The 24079-nt window shown below is 35.7% G+C and overlaps 1 protein-coding gene across 6 annotated transcripts in view; it reads left to right on the top strand.

The window, feature by feature from the left end:
- Nucleotides 1-24079, top strand: part of TBC1D5 (TBC1 domain family member 5) — a 317972-nt gene that overhangs the window by 190868 nt on the left and 103025 nt on the right. For all 6 annotated transcript variants that reach the window (XM_053978144.1, XM_053978285.1, XM_053978212.1 and 3 more), the window contains 3 exons: nt 654-704; nt 798-867; nt 6062-6234. In XM_053978144.1, the coding sequence (XP_053834119.1) occupies nt 654-704; nt 798-867; nt 6062-6234 (294 nt within the window). The remainder of the gene's footprint in view (nt 1-653; nt 705-797; nt 868-6061; nt 6235-24079) is intronic.

Raw genomic sequence — 24079 nt, 5'->3', positions numbered from 1 at the left:
CTGCAACGTGACTGCCCAAAGGGAGTTAAGCATTGAGACGATTATTTACAAGTGTGTGTTTTTATTCAATGTCTGTCCTTAGATATCCTAAAATTACCTAGAAGATGCTCTTCAGTGTTAAGCAACTTAAAATAACCATGTGTTATGTACAGCATTCTGTTCCATCCCCACTGAAAAAGTAGAGCTAAGCAGCAAAGTAGATGGAAAAGAGGTGCTGTCACTGATTAATTGCTGTTAAAGTACAATAAAAATACAGGCTATTAAAACAAAATAAATTAATGTTTTGATACTGCATATTTGACCAGTAACCATATTTTTTTTTGTTTGGGATAAACAGTGATAGATTGTGCAGCAATCAATTATTCTAGATCAAGCATATTCAAATAATACATTGTGACATTCAGTAATTTGTTATTTGGAATAATTAGATGGTTACTTCATTGTAGTGCAGACAAGGCAGCTAATTTGTTTTTGATCTTTATAAAAAGGAAAGACTTCATTTGTTCAATGGAGTTGCTCTTTTTAATTAAAAAGGCTAGTTTTCTCATTTGCACTTTATATGAAACTTGGCTTATAAATACATAATAGTACATGCAGAACGCTGACCAAAAATAAACATTCACATTCGGATTGTTCACTGTTGCCTCTTTCAGTGAGGAAATGAAAGTTCTTTTGAATCCTGAATATCTGGAACATGATGCCTAGTAAGTTTTAACAAGTTTCTTTACATTTAATTTGCTCTTATTCGTAATTGACACCATTATTTAACACCAAGTTTCTGGGTTGTTCCCTTTCAGTGCAATGTTCACGTGTCTTATGAAAACGGCAGAACATTGGTTTTCAACTTTTGAACATGACAGTCAGAAGGTAAATATTGCTTTAAAGTGTACATATTGTGTTTTTAAGCAAATGTGATTTTAATACGATTGATGTTATTTAAAGCTTACTAGACATCTCTTAACTTGGTTAAAGCAGTCTCAAACAAGTTTACAGTCTTCAAAGGTTCTTCAGATTTTGGTCATAAGCACTTGTGAAGTGACTTCAGGTGAGAGTTCCTATCTGTTGAAAGATCACTTGGTAATCAAAAGCCAAGTGTACAAGAACAGATTTTTCTGTATTTAAGTGATGTCCTTGCATAGCATTTGAAAGAGTGCCTGTCATAGGCATTTCTGTGTGCCAAAAACCTGTGCAAATGTTATGTTAAATAAATGCCTATAGGTAAAGTATTAAGGTGTGAATTATTTTCAGCTGTTTACAAACAATTTGCTTTGAAACCAAAACTTTAACCATAGACTGTCTGTCAAAGTTCAGGGTGTATCTTTACTTGACATAATCACTCCATTTCCTTCATTTTTTTCCTTAACCTTAGGATATTCAAACAGGAAATGTCTGTGCCTTCAGATCTCTGGTGTATCTGTATGGACACTACTGTCTTTAGTATGTTGCTGCTTTCATAAAAAAGCTTTTGCAGTGTTCTGAGTTTAGTTCTGCAGATCTCTCCTTTGCAAGGACCTTCTAGAGACTATCTAGTCTTTGCCTGAATTTTTTCATGCATGGCAGGAAGGACAATTCCCTCAGTCAGTTGCTCAACATTTCCTTTGACAACTTCTTTTCTTGTCTCTTTCCATCTTTATGTTTCTCTTTTTTTTTTTTTTAATTCTGGAAAATTTTCTGTGTAATGGAGCATATGTGTGGAGGTTCTAGCAAAATATTATTAACAGTATTAGGGGTATTGCCAAGGATTTCAGTGTATTATATCCCAGAAGAGTTGGCCTCCCAACTTAGTTTCAGTTTGATTCACTTCACTATTTTTCACATGGAACATGGGGAGAATATCTAGAGTTAACAAAAACTTCATGAGAATTCAGTTGGTTATGTGTGTCCATATGTGTGCACCTAAACCTATAGTTGCAAACTGTAATTAGGGAGTACTAGTTTGAGTGGTGGTTTTGTCAGTCTAATGAAGAAAAAGTTGTTCATCAAAGACTCATTTAAAACCATCTATTTTCTTTAAATATTTAAAATATTATATATTTTATCAGATATGGAGCATTGGTGTCTTAGCCTAAACTATCTACAGTTATAAATTATTTGGATTTTTAGATAATTTCAGTAGCTAGGGATAAAGCATTTGAGATACAAATTTTATGAGGTTACTACATAGGCACTTTTATTTCAACAACAAGGCTGTGTAGCTTTTCAAAATTCAGTATATTCAAATATATTTGTTCCAATTTCTGTGATGGAGGTGGTATGACCGTTGAGTTTTATTCCAGGAAACAACTAGGTCTGCTTACAGATTTGCAGTGCTTGAGTAGAAGGTGAAAGTTTACATTGCCCTTTCCAGTCCTTTCATGGCATAAAAAATTAACAGTGCAAAGTGAATGGATTAATACCTAGTTGTTTGTTCTTCTTCTTTGCAAACATGTATAATCTTTAATAATCCTTTCTTGTACATATGCCTTTTGCAATCATGACTTTGAGGGTTAGCTGCATAGTAAAGTGTGAATCTTCACAAAAGAAGCAATGAAAGCATGTGCTCTGAGAGACATGTTACATTTTACAGCCTCTAACAGTTGTTTCCATTACTCCCAATTGCCATTAGAGGAGCTTCTCCAGCTACTCCATTCCCTAGTGGTTAATGAGAGAAATCTGTCCTCAGTTTATACTTGCACTATGTCCTAGCCTCTCTTTTCCACTTTAGCATTTATTTCCTAAATGCATGAATATATAAATTGTATTAGTATCGACTACCAGCCATTCCAGTTCGTGTTGTGGTAGGTAATGTTTTGTGACAGGTCTTGGTTCCTAATACTTAGATAAAGTTTTCAGCTGCATTTCACTGGTATTCATATTTAAACTGTTCTTAGGGGTGAATCTGGTGCTCTCCTATAAACAATACAGCACATTCTGAGCCGTTCCTCATTTTTTCTTTTTATTGTGAACCACATTCTTTTAGTATTGATCATTCATATTTCATGTTAGTAATAGATGACTAAACACATGCACTCAAATCTTTTTGCAAGACCTGAATTCTCACAAAAAGAAAATGGATGTTTTCTCTCACATGGCAGACAATTATGTAGTGAGTATGAGCTGGAGCACAGTATTGTGTTGTCCACTTGGCTTTAGGCACAGGCACTGTGAGTCATTTCTAGTTAAACATTTTGGCGGCTTGGTTTTATTAGTTTATCTGAGCATCTTTCTGTTTGGGCTGTTTGTTTCACACCAACTATGTGATTTTTTGGAGCAATTTCAACTGACTAGAGGTATTGTCATTTTCTCAACCAAATTGCATAAGAGGAGAAAACAGACATGACTTTGTTGCACTCTAGTCTTCCACCGAGCTTCTTGGTGGAGTACACAGAATCAGGAGGCATGGACAGGGAATGCTGAGTTATTGGCTGCAGCTGCTTCCTCACAGATTCTGTCATGCCTTGAGGATTTCTGTTAATAGGGTTAATTTCTGAGATGCTGATAAACTGCATTTTGATGGATACCATTTACTTATCTTGTGCTTTTAGCAATGGCAAGCCAGCTTATACTATTGGATGCACTTAGCCATGTTTGATAGTCAGTCAATCTGACAGTCAGCAATGTGTCAGTGCTGCATTATGCCAAGGTGCACAAATGCTGCAAGTGACAAATAACTCCAATTTTGGCACAGTGGAAGCTTGCATTAGTTTTTGATATTCACAATCTTTCGTCACTTGAGCCAGGGTTTAATAATCTGTCTTGTAATTTTGTAAAGATGGCTTGAAACCCAAAGACAACTAATGGTGTAAAGACTAAACTGAGTAATAGCTAGTCTTTTCATATTACAAGTTCAAATAAGCAGAGGGATTCTGATGTTGAGCTTTCTACATAAGGTTTTATACCTATAATAAAGAAAAGCTTAAAAGCACAGGTCTTCAGAGTCATCATAGTTCTGAATGCATGAAGTGGTGAAGCTGAAGTTAAAGTCAGTTTGAATAAACCACAATAATGTTCATACTCCAGGTGTGTGCCAAATGATGGAATATGCACAGTCTACCAGTACATAGAGTTACAGACTTTTATGATTGTTTTCACAGATAAATCCATATGGTTATGAAAAAAATTAATATAGACTGACATTTAACATTAAGGCAGTATTACCTCATCAGGCTTTAAGAGTGGTTTTCTGTATAGAAGAAGATTAGTGGGTACCTATTTTCAATATTTTGCATTCTTGCATGTGACCAAGAAAAGAGTGAAATGGATCTGAAATTACAGGAAATAGCCATACAATGCAGAAATAAAAATCATGGTACAAAGACTGCTGCCCAGCTTGGTAAGAAAGAATTTACTAGAAAAATTTTTAAAATAAGGTAGGAGAAATGTACCTGCAGCTGTGAAGAACTTCTGTATTTAACTAAGTAACAGCATTGCTTATTGGCCTCTAAGACACTAGATGTTTTATGTTAAATTCCTATTTGTTAGAATAGCAAAGATTTTGAATAAATACATGCCATGTCAGTGAGCTTTATTTGACAGTCTAAGGGAGCTTTTGTCAAGTGATTTGCTGGAGTATCTTAAATGGATATGTCTTGGTACCACAATACCATGGTTAAACTGCCACACTATAATAGACAGATCAGTCCCTTCACTGCAATTGCCATAGCAAAGCAACAATTAAGCAGATTTTAAGATACAATTTATAATCAATCAGGTCCTTAAATAGAAGCATATTACCTGAAATCACTGCTGAACATCCTACCATATTTTCTGCAGTACAGAAATCGAATAATTAAGAAAAGGTACTTCAAGCAAAGAAGATCAACGCAAAAATAGACCTTTTGGTAGATATTATTAAATGTTCAATGCCCATTTTTATGTTAAACCATGTTGTAAGTGATTCTGAAATAACCATAGGAAATTACACTGGGAATAGCTTACACAACAAAAACAAATTTTCTTTGTTATTGAACGTTAAAAATAATGCTCTTTTCATAATATTGAAACAAATGAATTTGTATCTAAACAATGTAAAGTGCAGTGAAGCCTCCTGAAATTATTAACCCTTTGAGCTGGATAATGATTCTCTATTAATATAGTGAGCAAAAGTGTAGAAAAACGGCAATTGTTTTTCAAAGTGAAACTTTTGGGTCAGAGGTCACGATGACAGATTGTAGCAAAGTCATTGCAAAATTCTCCTCTTCTTACTGTTCCAATTTTCCCTGTTGTATAACCTTAACATTGTTCCTAACAGTTTAATTCTCTCTTTTCCTGCCCCCCTCTCTTTTTCTTGATAGGTTTGATTTGTCCTTTTTTATTTTTGGTTCTCCTTTTTACACGTTTCCTATTCAGTGCAGTTCATTACTTGCTGCATTTCTTTCTAGCATTCTGTCTCTTTTTCAATAATACTTCACTCTCTTGAAAGAAGAATTAATTTAAAGCAGTTCGTGTTCAAGGATGCTAATACTCCACTGGTTTTCACTTGGTATGTGTTGTGTTGTGTTGTAGATCATGGCATAGTTTGCACAGCCCTCAGGTCCAACCAACTGCTGTCTCATTGTTCTGTTTCTTTTTTCCTTTAAAAGTTTCTGATGCTTTATCAAAGCTGTGTAGGTTTTAAGGTAAAGCCACCAGATTTTCTGCACAAGGGAAGCCTGTTTAGAAAGGATTGTTTGAAAATAAGTTACTTCCTATTTGGTATGCAATTTATTGTCCTCTGAGGGCATATATTCTCTACTGAGTTACCATTCATCTGCTTTATTCTGGACTGACTCAGACTGCTGATATTAAAGCTAAAATAAAGCTGTCAACACTTTGTCAGAGCATGAAAAGTAAAAGCATGCACATAAAAATTGATGTGCAGAATGACGGGCACTCCTTGGCACTCCTGGGAAGGGGAATCCCACAATACCTTCTGCAGAAGAGGATGCTTGAGATTCCTCTTATGCTGTAAAAGAAATGAGTTATTACTATGTTTATTTGGAAGCCAATGGTTACAACAAATGAAATCTCCTGCACACAATCCCTTTAGATAGTAAGACTTCATGGGTTTTTCTTTTTTTCACCCTGTTATCTGTGTCTGCAGGAGAAAGATGTGGTGATAACACCTATGCCCTTTGCAAGGCCACAGGACTTGGGGCCATCTATTGCTATTGTAGCAAAAGTAAATCAAATTCAGGATCATCTGCTGAAGAAACATGATATTGAGCTGTACATGCATCTGAACCGACTGGAAATTGCTCCACAGATTTATGGACTGTAAGTATTCGCAAATCATTATTTAATATAATTCCTTGGTTTTGTTTCACTATATTAGGAAATTTTTCCCCTTAAATTTTGGATTAGAGGAATGGGACTAAAAAGAAGTACTTATCTCTTAGAACTTACTTGTTTTGCAGCATTACAGTAAATGCCACCCTACCGCTGCAGTTGTGACACTGGCATTTCCAGTGCTGATAAAGTCCATTCAGCTACATGTTAGAGACCCTAATGAAGACTTCCATACTTTCTGCATCAAGTAGAGAGTCTGCTTGGAGTTCTTCTGTAAGAACACATGGGATAATAGGACATAAAAAACTATTAGCGTTGAGTGGTTTATTTACTTAATGTTATCGCCAGTTTAACATCAGTGAACATTTTCCTATTGTGTTACAGAGTTTTGGATGCTGGTAATGCAGGGGTAGTGGCATGTTAAAAGTAAAAGCAGAGGTATAATAAATTGTCTCTGTACAGAGTCAGCCCAGGTATTCCCTTTTCCATGAAGCTGCTTCATATCAAGTCAGCTGGTTGTGTATTGTATACCCCCATTCCAGGGGGCTTATTGGGCCAGGTGTGACTTTGGATGTGGCCTTATCCATGTGTTTGTGCAGCACTGAAACCAAACTATTTATAGCTGCTGTAGTCAGTCTGGCTCAACACGGTGTTCAATTTGTGTGAACCATGAATAATGGTGAAATGACCATGGTTTTGAAGAAGAATCTTGGCTTCATTGTCTGGAACTGTAGACATTTGATTCATTTTGATCATTCCTTAAGAAGTTGCAAGCCATATGTGCCGTTGCAGGGACAGCGAAAATGACACTTTTTAATTTTTTTTCTTTTTACAGTGATTTAAAGATAGATTTTGCCTTAAATGAAAAAAAAAAGAAAAATTATAGGTGTGAATGTCCAAATGCATTTGTGGATTGTAACAATTCAATAGAAAATAGAGAAAGGGAAGGAAAAGGTGACTGTAAATGTCAGGCCATAACTGCAATACTTAACACTAAAGTCTAATTTGATATTACTGTAAAATGAAAAAGTGCTGCAACATGATTTACTGTCAAGAGAAGAGTTGAGCTACTTATTAATACCTTACATTAATAAGATTAATGTAATTCTCCAAATCTTACTTAAATACACTTTATAGGTATGAGTTACCTATATGGGGGGAAAAACAAGCCAAGTAAACTCAAGGTATTAAAAGTACAAAGAGGACAGATTGTCCTATTACAATATTTTTTGCATAGTGTTTTTTCTTAATATCTTCACTAGTCTGGAAGAGAAAGCAAGCATCCATAGTAAAACTTCAGGGTAGTAATGAATAAGTAAGCTGTGTAAATATCAAGAAAAACAAAAATACATTGTTTCATTTATGAAGACTTATGAAAACAAAGAGAGAATAAAATAAGTTAAATTTCAGAAATTTGCAAACAGATATTTTGGGGCAAAAATAATTTGAAATGTAGGTATTCACGTCAGTTTAAGATTTTGCCTTTCAGTCAGAGAAATAATTGGAAGAAAAAATTATATTTTAATTCTAAACATAATATTATAACAGAAGAATGATTCAGTCTGGTGTGGCATAAATAGAACTGAATCTGAATAAAGTAATTTACAGTTAAGAGAATGAATTATGAGAGAGAGCTTCAGGCTGACTATCAGGAAAACCTTACTAACAGGGAGCTGTTAGACTGTAAAATAATACATTAAAATTAACAAAGGAAAAGCCATCATAATGTTTTAAAAACAGGCTTTGAAAAGCTCTCAGAAATGGGTGATAGCATAAAGACAGAGTCTGCATTGGTAGAAGAGGAAAGTAGGTTACCTGTGAGGTCATATCCTCTGATTTCTGATTTGATATAGAGAGGAGAAAAAGAAAGGGAAAGGAGCATGACTGTGTTGTATTATTCTCACTTTTAATGATGTCTGAACTCTTCAGCATAGTAATTTCCAGTAGTGAGCCCACTGACAGTCTGAGATGCTGTATCTTTTCCTGTATTTAACATTTCTTGAACTAAAAACAGCATTTCTTAAACAACATTGTTTATCAATAATTGCTTAACCTAACCAAACTGCAGAATTTATCTGAGCTTTTTGTTAAATTTTATTGTTTTGCTGAAGATTTACCAACAATAAATATTCATCGGGCAGCCTTGATACCACTCAAAAAATATACAAATGGTAGAAGGAAGACTGGGAACTTTGCTCAAAAGATCAACATGAAAGGCCTGTATTTAATAGCAGTCTACCCTAATTTGCACGAGTTACAAAGTTCACTTATTTTAAAATTTAGTATTTTATACTTTGCATCCTTCTATAATCTTCTGGGGCAACGCAAAAACAATTCTTTGCATTTTCATACAGTTGATTCCATCCTTTGGTGCTTTCAAATGCATCTTTTTATTTTTCAAACACTAGCAAGACTTGTTCTGCTGGGAGGTCAGGTACCCCAGCTGGTTGTACATTTCCATGTTTAGAAACTGTCCTTTACAATAAAATGTGATAATACACTTCCTGAAATTATGCTTACCTGCTTATAATACCAAGTTTAACAGGCATTTCAGTATGTGTGGTAAAACTCATTAATTTTGGCTACTGCCCTATTTTGAATTTTTAGCTCAAAGCAGTAGGTCGCTTTCTCTTCCAGAGTGTAGCAGTGAACAGACTTTGCATTCCCTGGCTGTCTCATTCCATTGCTGATAGGGAAGAGAACCCAGTTAGGTACAGCAAGGTAGACTGGGTCCTGGCTCTGCCATACTTCCATGCTCTGGAATTTCAAGTTGGTGTCACAGACAGCAGCAGCCTTAGCACAGAGATTTCTGTATTTGAAAATTTTGAGACTGCACTTCCATTCACTTGCAGTCAGCACTGCTTGCCCCTCTGATAATTATTCAGCTGCTATTAATATCAGCTGGAATAGAACCAGCAGTACAGAGATAAAGGGTTTGTGCCTTATCATTCCTCAGTCTTCTTTCTTTGCCTTGTCTCTAGCCTAGACCCCAAGATAATGTTTTCCAGAATAACATTGTTTCAGTCTCCTGGTAGTACTGTGAATAGTCTAACCAAACTATAATAATTATCTAATCATATCTAATTTTGTACTTTGTGAAGTCAAGTACAAGAATGGTTTGAAAATAAAATGGAATTGATTACATTAATAGTTCAGTGACATGCTTCCTGATAATAAACCTTTCTCTAAATAAAAAGAAAAAATTACTACGATTGAACATAAAGATTGGATATTCCAAAGGGTTGACAGATTGAATATTCAGTTTAATTTTAAAATTAGAGGAGTTAACAATGATTAATGTCCTAGATTAATTGGTACTCTGATGTTAATTTCTTTGACCCTTACATCTAATTCAAGTTAAAGTACAAAATATTGGGAAATGATACTGCATTTTCCACAGTGGCCGGTGTTTGCAGGGACAAATAAGGCAGGTTAGGCTCTCAGCTTGAGAAAGGACAGGGCTTGAGGAAAGTCTTCATATGCCTGTATTTTAGGACATTATCTTCCATTTAAAGGCATTTGTAGTAGACAACTTCTTTTACATTTCACTGAAAAGATGAATCATTTGGAAATGTCCCACATAATATTATTACCACTTTATTTTATTTTATGTACTGAGGGAGAATTATATTGCACCAAATGAATTTCTTATGGAACTGCATGCAATAAGTACAGCCAGATCATGTAAATATATATATGATACAGTTGTATAGAAATAATACACAGAAAGACAATGACAAGGCATAAGGATAAAAAGCTTTATTTAAGAACAAAAATTAAATGTTGGCATAAACTCACCAGCTTCTGCATCATAACACTGATTGCAGTATTATACTGGTAAAGCAAACCTTTCCTAAGCACGTATCCAACAGACAATGGAAGCACGTGCAGAAGTGAACATAAATATTTCATGGTGGCCTTAGCTCAGCACCAGAACCCTCTGAGGACACTGGGCAGCGATGACTCTGCCTCGCGCTGCCGCCCCACTCTGCGGCCATCAGTCACGGAGACGCTGCCCACTGCTGCTCGAGAGGCACTCGGACTGCAGGCTGCCACTGCCACGGCACTTCAGCTGGAAAGCCCTCCTCAGGAGGCAAATAAAGAAATACAAAAGAAAAGAGAAGGGAGGGTGCAACTAAGTTGCAGGGAACCAGACATGAGTGTAGATCTGAAGGTAGCATTGGAAAGGTTATGTTATGGTAACGTCAACAGCAGATGTGCTGTTCCACTATTACTATTCTTACTTGCTTTGCTGTGAGCACTGCTGTGGGGCATCCACCTGTTTTAGTTTTTCACCCGTGCCATTATGGTACCAGGCAGTATTCTTTTGCGTAATCAGATTGGTCTCTGAAGGGAGAATTTAAAGGATATTACTTGTATAGTAAAGGAACATAAATCATATTCATTGTGTCCGAAAAAAAAAAATAATCCTACTAGTTATCAGAATAAGAAATCTTTATGATCTACAGAAAAAGTAGGTCAAAGATCAGTATTGCTAAGGAGAACTTTTCAGATCATGCAGGATGCCTGAGTTTATTTTGGATTCTCACACCAAAAGAAAATGAGATAAATATATGACATGGTCCAAACCCATTGCATTTCCTCTGTAGTTTTTAATCCAGTGTCATCAATCAATTGGACAGCAATTACAATGAAAGCAACTTTGAGGTATTGTGCATGTAGTAGAGAAACCACCAAAATCTGCTATTAAAAGGCAAGTATCTGGCAATGAGTATGTAGAAATGGGTAACACTAAGCAAATACAAAGTCTTTCTGAAGAAAGCAGTAATTCTCATATGAATGTCCAGGACCAAATGAATCATGAACTTAGTATCTGGAACTGCTGCTGATTTCCGTACTTATTTTCTGTTTGCATTAAACAAAGCATTATATATAAAACAGATTTTAATGGACTATAAATCCCAGCTTGTCTCTCAGTAGAGGACTTGTTGAGGATTTAGTGTCAGATGACGAGGCCTTTCTAAGAACTGTTGGTGTCTACTGTTGGTCCCACAAGTTACAAGATACATTCTACTGGATTTTTAGATAGAGCTTTTGGGGGCTGACTCAGGCATCTGAAGACGTTACCATGAGTTCTATCTTGCATAATGAAAAAAGTACAAGGAAATTAAAAAAGAGGAAACCTTTCTAAGTTAGTTGACAGAAGGAAACATCTGAAGCTACTTTCAGAAGCTGCCATGTATTTTTATGGAGACAGGGATTGCCTCAGTTACTGCTGCCCTACCTATTGTACTGTGATGGTTTACTAATTCAAATTACTTCCTCTTTGCAAATAAACAAGGACAATTCTTGAAGATCAGGGTAGGTATCTTACCTCAGGCAGCAAGCAAATCCTGTTTAACTTTAAAAGCTGCTTTTCTTCTGTTTTGAAGTAAGGCTATTCACCCTTTCATGTTCTTAAATGATAGGTATCTGTTCCTCATTGTTGAGTTCCTCAAAAAGTTTTTTAGTTGATTGACTGAAAAAAATGTATATTTCATTTTGTGCTGCTTCTCGTTGTGTATTAGGTTAAAAATTACAGGATTATGAGCTTGTGATTTTATCCTTTTTCCCAACTGTCACAAATAGTATTTTAGTTTTACCTCTGACTTTAAGATTTTAACATGTAAATACTGTAAAAGACCACTCTATAAACAGAATGAAGGATTGGTTGAGGTGTCAAAAGTGTTGTCAGAGTTTTACTCTCCTGCTGCATAATTATGTGCTGAGATGATAATGAGTAGTACTGGATGTCTGTGAGGATGGAATGCAGATTTGTCATTTTGATGCTCCTTGATGCAGGTGATGTGCTTCCCATATGAAGTACAGGGAGTTATCTTTATCTGGGAAGAAAACAAGCAAGAAAGCTTCCATTTTGACTTTTGTTGCATACCCTGAAAAGAAAAAACCTAGTAGCATTAAACATAAATAGGCTTAGAGACCACTGGAATTGAATAGATTTACGTATCTTCTTAAATCTGTGATGAATTTAGTAGGAATATAGACAGGTGCATGGAAGGCTATCTTTGTCTTTTTTTTTTTTTTCTTTTTTACTTACATAGACAGTAGCTGTTGACTATAAAAGCAGAACGATGTCTAGAGAAGTTCTATTCCAGTAAAGAATTTAGGGTGCCATATATCAAGTATTTACCTCCCCTTCTTTTTCTTTATACTTAAATCACATCAGCTGTTCAGGTTAACCAGGTACTGTTTAATTTAGTGCACCATTTTGTTTCTTTCAATAACATGGAATTTAGTCTAGAAAATGCATCTTGGAAATTGGTACAAAAAAGGCAATAAATAGGTCAAGTAACTTGCAGGAAGTAATTATCTCAGTCTAAAAATGAAATGCCTAAAAAATGAAACTGTGCTAACATGCCCATTCTGACATGATGTTAGGAGGCAAAATACAGCACTTTGGACTTAAGCACTTGCTAGTAACCAAGACATTTCCTGTAGAATCCAGTCCTGTGGATAATTCATGTTTTGGCGAATTCAGATGAAGTGAGTGCTTCATCCTCACTACTTATTCTTACCAAGTCTGTATGAATCAAGTTAGTATGGGCACACAATCACATGTGACTAGCAACTCCTTAATTTTCCTGTGAAGACATACCTTCAGAAAGTATAATGATGTATTGAAGAGAACCATGTGCACCATCCAGCAGGGAAAGATCATTCTGTCATCAGTCCTTTAGATAAAAGTCAATGTCCAAAAGTTGTCTGAGGGCTAATAGAAACATCTCAAAATCTTTTGTGTCATCTTGATGCACTTAAAAAAGAGCCACAAAAACCAGACCCTCTGCTACAATCCAACAAGTCCAATAGTAAGGGATAGTAAACACAATTTAATGCATAAATTGTAAAATTTAGAAGTTATATCAAACTGGGATCTAGTGGGTAATGCAGCTAAGAAAATTTTGTTTGAAATCTTTAAACAGATCATCATGAAGTACTTTAAATGCATAATGTTAGCCTGCTGGAAGCAGAGGTAAATCTCATTAAAAAAAAAAACCCTATGGTTTTAATACTTAGTCATTATTCCATGTCAGAACAAACTAGGCCATTTTGGATTTTTCTAGGTGGAGAGAAGGATGGAAAGGAATTACATTTGAGAAAAAAGCAATTGGTAATGAACTGCTTTGAGGTGTGGGATGTCAACTTTAGGGATAGCACAGTCTTCAGTCTGAGTTTCCCTTAGCCTAGGACATGTTAATCATCTGTCTCTTCAGGGTCATTTTCATCTGAGTTCTTCATTTTAGCAGAAAATTATATCCTGAAACCACAATTCATCACTAATGAAAATGTTGTTGAAAATTAGTGAAATAGTAATTCTGTAGGAATATGGCCAGTCTGCATTTTCTCTAAAAGCATCTGATTGCCCAGTAGAATGCAGTTAATTGGGAAAATGAAAGGCAGTATAGTGTCAGCATTGGGAAGAATGCTTCCTTTTTGGGTTTTCTCCGCACCAAAGTAGTAATTCACCAGGTAGTCAAGTCACTCTGCTTCCACTTCAGATACCAAGATTAGTTCTTGGATAGCCATTTCTACCCCTATGGACAGTGCTCTCCCTACCCTTCAGCCTAACCAGGTGTTACAGATTGAGGTAAGGCGTTTGGCCAAGGGAGGGGGAAAAGGTGGGGAATTGGGGAATCCTACTGACAACCTATATAATTCCCCTTACATGTTCTGAATTTTCTCTGGCAGTTGTTTTATTGGGGGTTCTTGAGTTTGAAACAGACGTATATAACAGAGTTGGAAGTCCATGCAACAGTAAAAGATCCTGCCCTGAAAATAATACAAGAGTCTGTCCTAATTTTTAAAATGGGTGAGCTGGATAGTAGTTCTCCATGACCTTGTGAACCTCTTTCCAACATCTTGTTAGAGTCTTAGAAGCCTCATCAGTAAAAAAAAAATCTTGTTCCTAATAGGTGCATGCCTTGAGTATCTTTTCTGATTCTGATGTGGTTTTGAGCAGAAATTCTTAAAAGTTCCCTATGAAATATTAAAGCAAGCCATCCATATCTGAAGAATAAAATCCATTAACGCAGGTCACAGGAATAGGTTGCTCAAGAGTAGTGCTGTTAATTAGGGTGCACAATTTTGTGTAACTTTTGCATATTGTATGAATTCACAATATTTTAGTCTAGGTAAAGCATGAAAAATTATGTTTGAGGAACATTTCTAAGAATAGAATTATTTCACTGAAGTAAAGCTGTAAAAATGGGGATAATATTTCATCACACCTCATACTGAGTGTAATAGCAAGAGGCCCTAAAGGGTTAAGGTACATAACTTAGCAGGAAGACTCCACAGATTTTGGCAAGAAGAGAAAATCTGTGCACAGCATTGCAAAACAGAATTGTCTAGTGAAAGAGAGCAAAAGCAGACAAGAGTAGGAGCTTTTTTCCAATACATATTTTGAAATCAATGAACAAGTCATACTTGAATCTTTACAGAAAGCCAAGGGTGCTACCCTTCTATATTATTTCTCTGAAAACACTCTCAGCACAGCATTTGCAGCTTGGTATTGACTGCCAGTGATGACTCCCTTGAACTTCCAGATAGCACTGTTTCTAAGGAAAAAAGGTCATGGATGCACCTGGACTTTGTTGTTCACTATGGAATGTATTGATAGCAGAACAGCAATTCTTCCCAAATTTCAGAGAAGCAAAATGACATCACCTAATATAACATCAGCTTGAGAAGTCCATGAGAGAGCACTGCCTTTCACAGACCTTTATACTGTCATCTATCACTTTTAATGATCTGCTTTTCTTTACTTCTTATTACCTTATTTGAAATTAGGACCATGGTTAGCATACTTCCTTTGATTACCTTTCATCTACTTTTTTATCTGTAAAAGTGTCCAATATAATGATCTTTGAATGCCACAGAAGCAATATCTTTTGCTCATGGTATTGAGAAAGGGAAGAGAGAAAAGAAATCTCTTCTTTTTCTGGGTTTTAAGTTCACAATATAATATAATGCAGAAAATATGAGATAAGTAAACTCCTGCAGCTTCTGACTGCTTGTTACTCCTACCAGTAATATTAACAGGCTTTTATTCACAGAAGTGGCAAAGTTAGTAAAAAATATTTTCATACTTTGGTTAAATCTGTACACATACCCACATGTGCAGTGTAGCAGCAGAGCTGTGTAACATGTTGTATGTTTTGAGATATCTTTACAGTGTTTAACTCAAAATTCCACATATCTAAATGAAGTCTTTAGTTGTGCTGTGCTTACAGCACACATAGTGAATGTTATATGAGCTGTTATGAGTCTAAGCTTGGGCCTTGCAGTTTATTCTGTTTTTAACAAGCACATGTAGGAATGGCATGCAAAATCAGTAATATCAGGTTCAGGGGTTTTTTTACTAATGGAAATACAGCTGGCTAGAAGTATATGGGACATTTTGAATCAAAGAATTCTCATTGTCAAACTTATCTATGAGAGAAATCACAAAAGAATAATGTCAGAAGAAAATAGTCCTCCCAGAAAACTTACAACATAATAGCATGCTTAATATCTAGAAGCATTAATGATGATGGTTATATTTGTATAGACTGAGTGGTAGAAAAGATAATGGCATCTTTGACTTTAGCATTCATATATTGGTATTAATGGTTTGACATACTACTTATTGAAAAGCTGTTTAAAATAATTGAAATAGATTTAATTCTCCTTTTTCTTACTTCAATAATTGTAATCAGAAAAACCTTTTTAATGGTGTAATCCAAATCAAACTGAAGTACGTAGTTATACATCCTGCTTTAATGTATATCTGAGCTCTGGGGCTCTCATGCTGAAACACATTCCCTGATTTATCTTCTGTCTAAACTATTTCTTACATTATGACTCTGTGCTGCAGCCTTTGATATTCCCTGTGACATCATGAGACAGCTGTGTTACATTGTGTTTAAGCAGTACTAAACCTTTAAACTTTAAACGAATATTTTTCTTCTCAGAGGTATAAATAGAATATGTAATAAGCATCTGTGGGATATGCAATTAATGTCACTTGTGAGGAAAGGCCTTCATGATGCACTTGGGTTTTGGCACTCTTAAATTATGAGCTCTTTACTACACTCATGGGATAAATTCCATATCCCCCAGATGCTTATTATGTATCTTCCATCTCCCTTAATTCCTATTAGCTGGATTAGTAGTTGTTGTGATGTTGAGGTTTATGGTAATTTAACTGGGGTGGTTCTCAGTGATCAATAAATAAACTTCAAAAGTTTAGTAATTTTTATTTTCTAGCAATTCCAGTGTGTATAGCTGTAACAGTTTACACTAAGTGCTAGTTGGATATACCAAAAACTTTGGTCATCTGTACATACTGGTCTATCCATTACCTAAATTTCAAAAAATAAAAAAGCAAATTTATAAAAGCAAAATATTTCAGTAGCAAAAAATTAGCTGAGTTGCAATGTTGTGATGTAACTAATATTACTTTAGACACCAACAAATGTTAAAAAAATAGTTTACATAGAGAATAAATATTTTTTGCTAAATGATGATATTATTAATGTTCTAGTCACAGTCATTATCTGGAGAGTTTGTCAAACTGGTACAGAATGGCCTAGATTAGTTGTCAACTCAGGAGCAAATAAGATTTTTAAAAGACTCAATAAAGTCCAGTGATTAATTACTATATATTCTGATTCATGCCTATCCCATTTTATCTAATTTAATAAAAGTCTAAAATGATGATTAATCCTTTCACATCAGCAGTTGCTGGTACATCCATTACATGTCCAATCTGAATTCCTCTGCCAAGGAGTTAACTACTATTTTGAACTTGGTGTGAAAAATATCATTATAAATTTCATTAACCTGATCATCAAATTTAAAAAAGTCAACTCGTAAAATCCATTACTACATATCATGCATCGAAGATTAAAAACTGGTCCTTAGTGGGCAGGAATAGCCAGGATTTAATTCCCACAGCATATGTTTAAAGTGCTCATATGACATTATTGTATCTGTAATTATCAGAATTTTATGTTTATTAACCCAAGTGAATTAAGAATCTTGTTTTGCGTAGAATTTAGCATGCGTGTTAAATTGACCATTAATTCAGAGCTTATCAATGTATATGTATTCACCACAAATGCAAAAATACTTGTTTAACATATTATAATCCTTTTAGCTTTTAGAGGATTGCCTTCCTTTCATTTTTCCTTCTTGGACACAATAATTTACTTTTTCAGTGCTTTCAGTTGGGTGTCTTGGTGTGGATCCCCTTGGGTGACAGTGGTATAAATTTTACTTCAAGTATTCCTTCTGTGGGAAATTTGGAGTATTTCAAGTTAGCACTATGTCTCAACCATAAGTTCCTCTGCACTAAGGTGGTTTTTCCCATCCATGGTTAGATCCAAGAGACGCCTCTGCATGCTGTATGGTAAACGTGCCTCAGCCCAGAAATACCCACAAAGCCTTGTGGATTCAGGGTGGGTTTGTCATTTATTTTTGTGAGGGTTGCTCAAGTTGGAAATTCACGAAATGCATGAAGAATATACAGTGGGAGAGCTCATAGAAGCTGAATTCCCCATCCTGCTGCTGGGGCAAGGCACGGAGTACCAGCAGTTTCCTTAGGAAACAGCAGCTGCAGCCTGGCCAGCACCCCAGCAAACCCCGCCTAAGCTGTGCCCAAGGGGTAAATGCTTTTAGAGTAGTGTATGGAATGTACCACGGGAAAAAACAGAAAGTAGCTAGGACAGACAGCTGTTCTCTGGTTTGTTTTTCACTCGTGGCTGCAAGCTGCAGACCCATTGTTGGCTCCCAGCAGAAGGATGAAAGTCACAGGGTTTGAGAAAATAGGAACTGTGGGGGTTTTGCCAAACCAAAACCATCACTATTTTACTATTTTCTTTATTGAAACAAATATGAAAAGGCACCTCCCTTCTGAAAGAGGTTTCTGACTGCAGGATCCGCTCAGGCTGCAGCTGTAAAAAATGGAGGCACGGCAGGTGCTGGATAGAGATGCCCCTGTGAGCCGCAGCTCTGCCGGCTGCACTTGGCACAGCCCGAGGCTGAGGTGTTTCAGAATGGCACAACTGTCATTACATGCTGCAGGGAGCTGTGCAGCTTCACAGCTTGGTGTAGTTTCACCTTACACATTCCTCCTTGGCCTGTCCTAATGGCTTTGCCCATCTACCTTGGCCCTGCTCAGGTGTTCTGCAGAAACAACATTCTGTGTTGCAAAATATTTCTTCATGGGAAGGGTTGTCCAACATTGGAACAGGCTGCCCAGGGAAGTAGTGGGATTGCCATCCCTGGAGGTGATGTAAGAGGGGTGTAGATGTGACACTTAGGATGTGGTTTTGTCGTGGACTCAGCAGTGCTAGGCTGGACTTGATGATCTTAGAGGTGTTTTCCAACCTCAATGACAATACAATTCCATAGAAAAAATGAAACTCAAAGGAGTAGAAAGACCGTTTTTTATCTACAGCATATCTACTTGGTGGAACATGCTTTTCTCCCTCCATTTGCAGATAACTAGCATCATTATTTCAATAGCTAGTCATGGCAGTGCAAAAGTATTTCAAAACAGCCAGATGAATCATCAGAGATATGTATCACATATTCAGTTTATCAGGTGTTGGATTTGGAAATGCACATTTGCACCATAGTACAGCTTAGGTTCTACTCATAAAATGAAAGAAGGAGAGCACCTAGATGACTTTAGTCTTGGATGGACCAAAATTTATTTCTAAGACTCACCTTTAAATTAAAAAAAAATTGTCCATTGTAAAATCCTTGCCTTTAACAAACTTATTCATTAAATTAGCTTTAACTTATCTTTTGATCCATTAAATGTTGGAATTAGAGCAGCTTTTTCTTCTAGGAAGTGGTTTAAATAATCTGTCTGCAGGACTTCACATGAACACCAGCATGAGTAAAAAATCTTCAATAGAGGTTGCAGGTGAATGTATGTGGTGTAGTAGCAACTCTGAAAAAATTGTCTCTATACTTTATGTGCTGGAATAATACCCAGCTGTATTTCATAGGGGCCTTCCTATAAAATTTTGTAACTGTATCAGTTTATGAACATTATAGAGACTTGTTTTCTTAGCTTTGTGGAAGAGTTCATATGAATTATCTCCTGTGGAAAAAGACAAGCAATGCTTCACTTCCATAAGAAAGTTTTAAGAGCTTAAGACTTTTTCTTAATTTTACTCTCTTTTTACATTTCAACAGTTCCCATTCCACTGAAAAATCTCAGGTATCATTAGTTGGCTTTTGGTGTGTGTCCATTCCTGAAGAAATTGCAGTATTTTTCTCATGAGATGCTTTCAGTAAATAGCATTTGGCTTGAATGCTGAAGCACCTCACAACAGAAGTCATCTGTAATAAAATTTTTCACCAGTATATCTGAATCTTCCAAGTACCCAGTCATTTATTTTTTATTAAACCTCAAAAACTGGTAACAGTTACAGGATTTTCATAATTAGCACATTTAGTTTGGTAGCAAACTGAACTACCATCAGAAGACAAGACAACATGGTAAATACGTGGTTAGTAAGGGGGAAGAAAGTTTGAGAGATGGTTAAATGACATACTGTGTGAAGGTTTTGCTGGAAGAGGAGGAGAATGTGGGAGGGAAGAGATGGAGAGGCCAGACATGAGACCTCCTCAGCTGAATTGCTGAACCTGGAGAATATGAGGTGAGTTTGCAGTGTAGCTCAGTCACTAAATAATGCACAAGGGTTTATCTCATATGACCAGTTGCAGCACTCGCCTGGTAGTCAAAGGATGAAATAAATATCCAATGTGTAAACCTAAGCATATGTAAAACAGGTAAACACAGGGTAGACTCGAACACAGTTTCTCATTCTTCGTGTATGTGTAGGTGTGGATAAAGTCTTACATATGCAGAAAGTGTTAAAACCCAAATTATTTAGCTAACTCCTAAGTAACAGACTGGCAAAAAAAAAAAAATCTGGTTCAACTGATTTCACTGTGAGTAAAGGGAGAAAGAAGGTTCTTCTTTTTTTCCTGTTTCCTCTAGTTATAAAAATTACAGTGATTACACATCATAAAGCCTATCTGTAATAAAACGCATCAGCTGGCCAAGGTTTTCATCGCTCACTCAATAATCCATTAATACAGCAACGCTGCCCAGGCATCTTTATAATACCAACTCGGAGGTAATTTTAATCAGCTAGACCAGCTGGTATTTAACAGCAGCTGCTGGAGACGCCACAAATATACTCAATAGCTGACATCTTTATTTGCAGTTTTTCAAGGGGAGAAGAGATCCTCCTGTGGTTACTTATATTAAGCTCCTTTTTTTTTTTTTTTTTTTTTTATATAAGTATTGGTACCAGAGGGTAATACCTGAATGAAAGCAGGAATAGAGTTAATGCAAAAAATAAAAAATACATTCTTGGAGTCAGAGGGCTTTTTCATGAAGTCCTCCTCATAAATGAACAAAAAAAAAATAAAGCGTGGATGCCAGCTTTGTTGTAGTTTAGAACCTTTTCCTGGTACATTTACACTAATCTCAGACATGGCTTGCGGCATAAAATGTACTCTGCAGTGCTTCATCGCCCTATCTTACTGGAGCTTTCATGTCTCTCCACGATATAAATATGTGATAAATAGTGCTCTTGGTAGGAAAAAAAGTGATGCTTGCTCACATGTGTTCAATTTTAACTGACATGTACTTCTTTTGTCCTCAGTTTTGGCTTAGAGTGTCTGCATGCAGGAGTATATATGTATATATCTATGCTTAAAGACACGGGTGTTTGTGTATAAATAATATACAATATGTTTATTTGTACTTCTCATCTCTTATAAGGCTAGAGATGAAATCAGCAACTGAATAAAGCACCACTCTCTGCAGCAGTAAATGTGGAATACTATTTCACATTGGATTTGGGGGGGGAACAAGCAGAGGCAACACGAAGTTAACAGTCACAAACACATTATAAATAAAAATTTAATTACACTTGGGGGAGCTTGGCTTACAAAGCTCACAAATCCATAATGGAACTTGCTGGTAATAAAGGCCTGATCTGTTTGTTAAACTCCAGTATTCCTGTCCTCTGTATCACTTCTTTTATATAAAACTTCCATTTTTGCATTGATTACCAATTGCAAAAAAGACTGACTTCACTGGTAAACAGTTTTTTTCTGTCAGATACCAAATGCCATATTTCTTTATTAAGAAAATAGTTATGACTCCTAGGTAGGGCAGGGGAGGTGCCATGAGAAGTGTAAGTATATCTATTTTTGTTGACTATTTATAATATATCATGGATTAGTTATATCATGGATGTGATCTGTATTTAATATGAATTTGAATTTCTGGAAAAAGGCTTTTGTTAATTTATGAACAAGTTCTGAGGTAGAAGCTTCTCTGTAATGAAGATTTCAACAAATGCTTAAATGAATAGTTCAAATTAATATGAACATTGAAGAAAACACAGCACTGTGTGTAAGCTGGTGTGTTTCGAGGAAGTAGCAGTGAAAACAGTACATGGTCTTCATTTTTCTTCTTTCTTTAATTGCAAAATCTCATGTTGAAAGAAGTTGATACTGTAAAGGAACAAACCTGAGAACATAGATATAAATGCCTAAACAAATTCGGGGCAATAGTAGTCATTTGCAGGTACTCATTTTGTTAGTCCCAGGGAGTTACCTCTCTATAGTCAAATATGGATCTGTCTGAGACTGTGATTGACTACTGCAAATTAAAATCCAGTGACAGAATGGATTACTGAGGTTGCAATTTGACTAAAAAATACTTAGCAAGCATGTTTTATCTTATTTGTAGTGAAAACAGTCTGTTGAAGTTTGTTTAGTATGTTTGACAACAGACAGTTTGATATATTGCTGGGCACAGCAGTAGGTTGGACTTGAGTAGTATTAGCTTTCACTGTTTTGATTAATTGTAATTGTTTCCATGAAAAGGCATGTTTTACGTACAACTCACAGTTCTGGAAAACAGAAGTCAACTTGCAAGATCTGTAATTACTGTTCTGAGTTAGCATATAAAAAAAGCTTGGAGAACATGCAGGCAAATCACAGTAGGGTTTTTTTGTATGTCTGTTTATTTTGTATGGGATTGCATTTTGTAGCTTTTATACACTGTTCCTTGTCTGAGGAAATAAATCTTAGGTTTTATCTCTTCTTGTATGCTGCAGTGTGTTTTTAGATATATTTCTGAGTTCTACATTGTAGTTTCAGTCTTGGTATGGTGAAATTTTTAGTGTTTTCCATCATCAGTAACAACAACAACAAAAGGTCAACCTGGAGACTCCCGTGTCTCCTCCCATCCCCACACATTCCTGAAGGGAAGGAAAATGTATCTGTTTGTCTTTACATTCTGTTTTCTCTGGTTAGAAAAAGACTGCCTTCTCCCACTTTCAGAATGAATTTTCTAGCTTTCCTAAGATACTTTTTTTTTTCCTTTTTTTTTTAATAAATATTTTATTTTCAGTGTATCGTCAGGAAAGGGAAATAGATGATTATTTTTGTATTTAGGTAAAAAAAAATTCAATAATGTGTTTAGATGTAAGCCAATACCAGCATAGTAAAGGATGTCAACTATTATTACTAATACCATCTTTCATTTATACAGTGCTTTCATCCTAAAAGATTGTGGTTGCTGGAAAATGTAGATTTAAGCCAAAAACACAATTAAAAATATATCTCCTTGTCCTAGCATGTTAGCTTCGAAGTATTGTTTGTCAGTTTAACAGACAGTATCAAAATATCTTTCTTCTGCTTTGCAGATGCAAAAATGCACCATGAATTGAATATGCTGAAAGTACTGTTAAACTATCTCTAGAAGGAGAGAAATTTGGTTTTATAGGTTCCTCATTTTATGACATGCTTTCTTCTCAGATTTTAATATTTTGCAACATGTTCTGAAAGGAGAAATGAATAGATAGTGGTTTTCTATATCTGAAACATGTAGGGGCATCACAACCTACCTGAATTGTTCCCTAGACAGTATTAAAAAGAAAGCAGTAATATCTAAATTGTGGAGGGAGGCAACTAGGTTTCTAAGTGTGGTGCCAATGTTTGTAGTCAACAATGAGACATAAAAAAAATTGTAGCCCATGTTGATAGCAGCAGGGTTTGAGGTTTGTGTTATTAGAGCTTGCCTAAAAGTATTAACACACAACTCATGTATAGCCTTCATATAAACTATGTTCTATTATATATTTTGGGGGAAAATAAAAATCTGTAAAGCATGAAATTGTGGTGTTACAAAACGATTATTTCTAAAAGTGAATTATCTCGTCTCATAGTAGTACTAGCTTGGATTGCTCTGTTAGATGTCAGGTGGTTTATTTCTGAGCAAAATACAAATTAATAAGTGTACACTTTAATACTTACCTAAACCAGTGACAAGAAAATAAATACTACTTTTTATTTACCTTGCAGTTAACAACCATGTGTCATTGCGGCATCTTTTATGGAAAGGAACTTTATTTAAGTAGCATAAACTTGTTGGATGGGCTTCAATTAAATGATGATTTGTTAATGCAAATGTGTAGCGAATGACTGGTAGTACATCTGTCTCTTCATCCATAGGCCATTACTGTGCAGCATTAGCACATGATTGTAAAAAACTGGAAATCATTATATGCAGGTAGTACATATTCAATCAATTCTGACCTTATGTCTCTGACGAAATAAAAAAAAAGGATGCAATTTAAATGATATTTAATCTGAACAAAAAAAAGGCAGGGGGAGAGAATCTTTGAATATCGACGATTCAAGCTGTTAGATGATGTGAGGTGACTGCTGTTTGGAATTGATTGTTATTGGTGGCCCCAGTGGGGAACAGCCAGCACATTAATCCTCT

The sequence above is a fragment of the Vidua macroura genome, chromosome 1, assembly GCF_024509145.1.
Source record: "Vidua macroura isolate BioBank_ID:100142 chromosome 1, ASM2450914v1, whole genome shotgun sequence".
Classification (NCBI taxonomy): domain Eukaryota; kingdom Metazoa; phylum Chordata; class Aves; order Passeriformes; family Viduidae; genus Vidua; species Vidua macroura.
The sequence above is the reverse complement of the archived record's forward strand: the minus strand, read 5'-3'. Positions and strand labels throughout refer to the sequence as shown.